At 33.0% G+C, this 7,623-nt stretch overlaps 1 protein-coding gene and 1 long non-coding RNA gene across 2 annotated transcripts; both read left to right on the forward strand.

Moving 5' to 3' along the window:
- Positions 1-339: 339 nt before the first annotated feature.
- Positions 340-6,662, forward strand: LOC133781529 (uncharacterized). Its single transcript, XR_009870143.1, has 3 exons — positions 340-519; positions 776-874; positions 6,432-6,662. It is a non-coding gene; the product is annotated as an uncharacterized LOC133781529 (long non-coding RNA).
- LOC133783584 (uncharacterized) lies at positions 3,460-6,085 on the forward strand. Its single transcript, XM_062223238.1, has 7 exons — positions 3,460-3,513; positions 3,751-3,878; positions 4,106-4,255; positions 4,734-5,003; positions 5,177-5,212; positions 5,304-5,393; positions 5,990-6,085. Exons 2-7 carry the CDS (start codon positions 3,837-3,839, stop codon positions 6,083-6,085), a joined length of 684 nt encoding a protein of 227 aa, XP_062079222.1. The 5' UTR covers positions 3,460-3,513; positions 3,751-3,836.
- Positions 6,663-7,623: the final 961 nt, after the last annotated feature.

The raw sequence follows: 7,623 nt of genomic DNA on the forward strand, positions 1-7,623 counted from the left end.
TATGGATGCAAGAGAAGGGAGGCTGCTTCTATTAAAATCCAGCACATTATCGTATGTGTCATTCTAAGAATGCATACCAAAAGTTGTACTCTTCAGCTGTTTTAATTCAAACATGTATACGTGGGATGGCTGCTCGTAGTGACCTTAAGTTCAGGAAGCATACAAGGGCTGCTATTATTATCCAGGTAAAGATATCATGTGTAATTGATATACAGTTGCTATAAAGAGCTATTTCAACTGAAATTTGAGCAATATGCCAACTGAATTTATGGGTGCATGGCATGTTATAGGATATGACTATTTTTTACTTTTAGAAGTATTAAATTTAAAGATAGTGGTTTGTATTTCCATTTTCTATATTGTCAATGCTAACTTATTCTTGTTTATGGACTATGTCAGAGTCAATACCGGAAATACTTAAATCGCTGCCGTTATTTGAGGATAAAGAAAGCAGCAGTGACCACACAATGTGCTTGGAGAGGAAAAGTTGCACGCAGAGAATTACGAAAGCTCAAAATGGTTATTCCTTTTTATTATTTATTTTTCCTTTCTAAGGTTTTCTCATCATCATTGAGATCTATTCTAGTGTTATTTGTTGATGTCATGCTTGTTCTATTACTTTATGAAATTGTTTGAGGTTACAATTTGCAAAATTCTCTTGCCAAAATTATTTTCTTCTTCTTCCTGATTTTAAACCTAGAACTCATGCGCGTTCATGTATTGACAATAATTTTATGTTTTTTAATATATTTTGATATCATCCAATCTTTTGCAGGCTGCTAAGGAAACTGGGGCCCTTCAGGCTGCCAAAAATAAGCTGGAAAAGCAAGTTGAAGAATTGACCTGGCGTCTGCAGCTAGAGAAGCGAATGAGGGTAAGCTTTGCTTCTTCTTTTCTAATTTTTATTTTAGATTATTTTAGATTTGCCCCAAATTAATAGGACCTCACATGTAATTTCAAATCCAACACTGATGCTTCCTTGATTTTCTCTATTACATTGAGGCGTTAATATTGACTCAGATTGTTTCAATTGATTCAGAAAGTTTGAGTTACCGATTTTTCCTCAGAAAATGATGGTTTTAATTGCTTCCAAAGAAATCCTAGAGAAAAAAATAAAATCATGATCATTAGAGTCTATTTTTAATGGATTTTGTTATTTGTATTTTTCATCATAAGGTCAAAGTGTTTATATATAATGAACTCTCAGGAGCAAAGTCAGAACTGAAAGAGCTTCTTCAGAGCTTTGGAAGGTACTTTTTCCAATTCATTCTTAATATGATATTTCCTTCTTTCTTAGCTGCTTTGAGTTTTGCCATCAGTGTCCTGGACAAAGATCTTAGTGAAGAAACAGTGATGCAACATCCACAAATTTTGTTTTATTGTCAAGCGGGAAGGTTCTTTATAGGATAATTCACCTCATATTTGATTTTTAATGTTTATTTGAGATATTTTTCCCATCAGAATTGTAATGACCCACTAATCTAGACTTTTGGACCATTAACGAAACTATACATAAACTTACATTTTTGTGGAAATACCATAATTTTATTGAGTAACTTGTAAAAATAAGAGTTACTTACAAAATAAAATACTAAGAAGGATATGGGATCCCATTGTCTTTAAAAACAAAACATGATTTAAAATAAAAAGACATTACATAAGAAATGGGGAAAATACATGTAAAACCATAAAAAGGTAAAACGAGACTACATCCTTGAATCGAATAACGCTCGGCCCCTTGACTCCATTCACCATCGATACACATTCTCTAAGCGTCCACGAATCTTACCGCCTCTTAAAGCTATTTTCCTGCACATAAAACAAAAAGGAATGAGCCTAATGCCCAGCAAGGAAAATCTAACACATAGTCATAAACATAAATTTCGTAATAAACGTAAAGACATATCATAAAACTTAATACATACACTTATTATAATGACCATTATTACTTGGGGTCCCATAGACTAAACAAGCATATGCCCATGAGATTAGTGGGGTCCTACTAGCTAAGTAGGTCATATGCCCATAATCTATTTGGGGTCTTGTTAGTCATATGGGTCATATGCCCAAGCCTACAAACATACATACATACATATCATAACATATTGATAACATATGTCATAACATAACACATAAGATAACATAAGCATAAAACATATAGATTCTATCCTATTTTCCTTACCAAAGTTACTGGGATATGTGAACAGCGTTGGAACTTTGGAACATTCCTAATAACCATAATGAACAAGAGTGAGTCTAAAGAAGGAAAAGAGATGAAAAGGAATGGGAAGACTAAACCATTTGAGAAACATGCTTACCGAAACTTATGTGCTCAAGAACTTAGATTTCCTAACCAAAATAAGAATGAGGTTAGGAAACTGAATAAAAGGCTATGAGAAAGAAAATAACATAAAACAATAAGCTAGAGTTTTGGTTTACCTCAAAGACTTGAAAGACCAATCTACACCACAACCGAAATACTATAGAACCTCACTTCCCAAAGTGTTTGATAAGCTTATGATGTTTAAGCTTATGATTTTCCCAAACCAGGTGTTTACACTCTCACACTCACTTAACACTAGCAGCTTCTGAACTTAGAGCAAAAGGTGAATAATAGCTGGGTACTAGGTCCTATTTATAGAGTTTGGGAATGAAAGTATCTTGATTTTACTTGAATAAAAATAATGGCTATTTAGGTGAAAATAATTTGAATAATCGTTCAGCAGAGGCTGAAGACTCGTTCAAACGATGCTGGACTTATGAAGGAGTTTGAATGGCTGAAAGGAAAAGAATTCAAAAATGTTTGAAAACATGCTGGAGGAGGCGATATATCGCCCCCTGTAGGCGATATATCGCCTGGGCCAGTATGCCCGAGGCGACCGTGCATCGTTTCATGTTTTCCGTATTTACGTGCTGCGATATATCGCCCCCTATAGCTACGATATATCAGCACACGCTGAATATTTAAACACGAAATTACACATTTTTAGCTAAGTTTGAATGGAGTAAACAGCCTTGACTAAGCCCTCAACGTATTCAAAGCTGCTGACTGACCTTATAACATTCAAACTTTACCCTTATTTAATTTAATCCTAAAAAATACTTAATCCTTAATCACCCATTCATAACATGTGCTTAAAATCCTATTGGTTGATATCTAAACCTTATAGTATAATAAATATAATCCTTAATATCAGTCATATAATCAAAACTTAGGTTATACTTAATATTCTTAAACTATAGGTTAAACTTAGAAAATCTATAAGTACTACTATGAGTGTCCAAATAATTCCTGGTCTGAACCAAAAATCCAAAGTTACAAAGGTAATACTATACATACTATAATACTACTAAACAATTAGTTAAGTAAAGTTCTTGGACTCTACAAGAATTGCCAATGGGAATTTACTGTCTAACCTAAAATGCTAATTTTCACTTTGTTTTTTTATTCTTGGGAAGAGACTTTTGAATCCTAGCACATACGCTGGATGGTTTGGAAGATCTCTTTTTCATGTGAGTTGTGTTTTTTAAAATAGTCGTACTCCTAAACAACTATTTTTGCTTCTTTTATTCTTTTATATTCAGGCCTACTGAATTATTTAGTTTTAAGCACTTCGACAAAACTTGAACTTAAATTTAGATCTTACTTAGAGAACCATTACATTGACCAAAACTTTGGTTGCTCAAAATATAGAGATGGTTTTTGCTTTTGATCCACTGATACTGATTCCTGGCTTGATTGATGTCCAGGCAATTGTTGTATTTGTAATCAGCATACATGCCTACGCTTATGAAAAAAGTGAAATGGAGGAGATCTCATTAGGTACTCTCTCTGGATGTATTTGGTTGCAGGCTTTTGTTATGATATTAGAAACAAAGTAAGTTTCTTTCTATTAAGCATGCTTTGTTGATTCAAATTTGACTCTTCGTAAAGCCTTCTTGTTGCTTAATCTAACAAACACTGAAATGGTATTCTTACAACATTCAAATATTCTTTTTAGAATGCCCTGACTTGAAAGTTGCTTAGAACTACAGAGGAAAATTCGTATAATTTGGTGTTATTTTATTTATCCTGATTGCCTAAGTTTTCCTTTGATCCTCGCAGCTCTTTTACAATACTACAACATCTTGCTATATGGGGAAATTTGATTGGCTTTTATATCATCAACTGGATCTTCAGCGCCATCCCATCATCAGGATGTATACAATTATGTTTCGCTTGTGTAGACAACCGTCTTATTGGATAACTTTCTTTGTAAGTTTTTCTTGACCATCTTTTGGACTTAAAGTAATTTTAATAATAGGATGGCCCGTCTCTGAGTAGCATCTGAGGTTTCAAAGGTAGATGAAAACAGGATAGCTGATAGCTTACATATCAGGACATTTTGGTCTTATATTTGCATGAAAATTGGAAACCCCAGATAGTCTTCTCAGAGGCGATCCATCCTACTATGGAGAATGGCTTCGGTACTCCATTTCATATATGCTTCAAATTTTGAGGTTACAACCAATAATATGGAGTCGATGATAGAGACCCAGGCCTAGTTTCATAATATTTAGCTATTTGACTTGCAAAAGATAATTAATAAAATTTCATTTAATCTCTTCCTTGATGCAACATCTGATCATTGGTAACCTAAAAATTCTATTATAGAGAAGTCAAAGTCAAGGCCATTGTTGGCATTGCAGTTTTATAAACTAATAGAAACTATTTTTACTTTTTTTTATTACAGCTCATAGTTGCAGCAGGGATGGGTCCGATTCTTGCTATAAAGTTCTTCCGGTACACGTATAGACCAAGTAAAATCAATACGCTTCAGCAGGCTGAATGTTTGGGTGGACCTATTCTGTCACTGGGCAACATTGAGCCCCAAGCAAGATCAATAGAGAAAGATGTTACTCCTTTTTCCATAACTCAACCCAAGAACAGAAATCCAGTTTATGAACCCCTATTATCAGAAATCCAGTTTATGAACCCCTATTATCAGATTCAACCCAAGAACGTTTGGGTGGACCTATTCTTTAAATGAGGTACACATTTGGATTTTTATCCTGATAGATTTTGTTGTTACAAACCTTAAGATTGATTGCTTTATATTAACTTCATTGTTATATTAACTGGTTTGTTTACATGCAGGAGTCTTCCATTTTAAATGAGCACATGGTTGTGCTATAGCCTGGAGATGTTTATGCTCTTTCTGCTGGTTACAAGGTATTTGGTGATCTATCCTAGTACTAGGAGGCTATAAATTTATACATCCAGTTATCACTACAAAACTAAAACTAGATAATTGTTGTTGTAGACGGAAGAACTTGAGCAGGACTCGATGCACAGACTTTTTGAATGCTCCATTGATGTACTTGCGAATATTGATCAGGTTTCCTCTGTTAAGGTACTGGGGTTTTGTATAAAAGTAATGCATGATAAGAACCATGATAAGTTTTAGTTAATTTAACCATGTATATTTTAAGAATCATTTCATAGTAATATCATAGAACTTAGATAATTCAGCCTTCTTTTGGACAATCCAACCTCTCATTATTGCTTCTTGAGTAAGATTTTTTATTTTTGGTTTCTGTACAGTTTTTCAATTTGTGGATTTTGTTTTTTAGATTTTTTATTAGTCTTATGACTTCCTACACTTTGGTTTTGAGGGTACTGCAAGAGTAGTGATAGAGTGGCTATTAAGCATGTGAACAATTGAATTCATAGCTTGTTGCAGTAATTAGCTAGAAAAGGAAAGCCAGACTTGTTCTGTTCTGCTTCTAGTTTTATTGATGTTGTTATATCTACCATTTCTCTTGCTTCTGATGGTACATTTAGGTTTGCTTCTGATGTTGTACTTCCTTTGATAATTCTAGATATGCATGTGCTTTGGTTTCCTCTGTTTTTATAGCTTCTTTCACTGCTGCAATTTTCAACTTTTATGTTGGATGACTAATTATAAACAATGTTTAGTAAACTCAAATTTTTGTGTTTGATTTTTAGTATCTAGCTTCTGTTCTGCTTCTACTTCTGGGGGTCTCTACTATTGGAGTACCAAGCTTGCTGGCCCAAAATGGTCACCATTTGCTTCATGGATAACTGGCTGGTATGTAATTAATATTCTTTTACTAACTGATAACTTGGGAAAATGTCTTTCTTCAATTTTTTCTAGTTGACTGTTTATACTCTGGCTTGGAGCTTTAAGAGTTTCATTTGGGGTCTGAGACTGTAATGCATGTACAGTACAAAGTCACCATTAGTAAGTATAGCACATACTTTAATCTTAGCACTAGACCTTATATATATATAATTTAGTTATACCCTGCTGTTTCGTCAATTTTTGGAGTTATTACAAATTTAATTTAAACTTTATATGCTCACAGGTGGAAACTAGCTTAAGTCTTATGTTCTTAATAATAAAATGACTTTTTTTTACAATGTGCAGGTATATTGAGATGATTTATTTGGAGCAATTCTTGACAACATTTGTAGTTGAGGCCTTTAGAATGGAAGAATGTATTTCACTAATTTTTGTATACATTTCTTGTTTTGTATTTAGTGATAAAGGAATCTGAATTAGGCATAAATTATGTTGTAATATGATTTCTTAAGCCTAGACTAGTAGACTAAATATTGTAATTACATTTGAGTAATTAATAAAAATCTATTTATGTTACCTTATTTGGCTTCAACTTTCATATTTATTTTCCTAGTTTTGTGTAAGTAAAAAAAGATTATGTTTCTCTAAGCTAATATAACACATGTGTTATACTAAAGTGTAGTATAACACAAAAAAAGTGTTATACTAAAGTGTAGTACAACACAAAAAAAGTGTTATATAATCGACTATAAATAACATAATTAAACTCTTATCTATATATTAAAATAACACAGAAATTGTGTTATCGTTGACAGTACAATAACACATCTGTATGACACTGATAAAGTGTTATGTAAAGTACCCTGACCTACGATAACATAGTCGGTCTTAACACATCAGAAAGTGTTATCGTATGTTTTGATAACACATTTTCGGTGTTATTAAAAGCATTTTTTCTTGTAGTGATGTGAGCCGCGGCCTAAATCCCTTTACTCTTTTAGTTGGGGTTTTTTTTTTTTCAAACTTTTCCAAATTTTTTTTCTTTTTCACGATTTTCACGATTCAAATTACAGAAATTAAACTAAAATTATCTCAACAAAAAAATAAAAAATAAAAAATAAAAAATAAAAACATAATGTTCAATTTAAATAATGAAAATAAACTAATTTACAAAGTAGCTAAGTTTATCATCGCTAGCTCGACTTAATGCTTCATTCATCAACATATACCGGGTCAATGAGGTGAATCACCGCAGCTTGTTCTTCCTCCATTGATTCATAATATGGCTTTAATCTCTGACCATTCACCTTGAATGACTTTCTGGTACTTGGACTTACAACTTCGACCGCTCAATGAGGAAAAACTTTGTTAACAACAAACGGACCTAACCAGCGAGACTTCAACTTCCCAAGAAAGAGTTTAAGGCGAGAGTGATACATGAGAACTTTCTGACCTTCCACAAAACTCTTCCGAAGAATATGTTTGTCATGAAAAGCTTTGGTTTTCTCCTTGTAGATTCTTGAACTTCCATATGCTT

This window comes from Humulus lupulus, chromosome 6 (assembly GCF_963169125.1).
Source record: "Humulus lupulus chromosome 6, drHumLupu1.1, whole genome shotgun sequence".
Taxonomy (NCBI): Eukaryota; Viridiplantae; Streptophyta; class Magnoliopsida; order Rosales; family Cannabaceae; genus Humulus; species Humulus lupulus.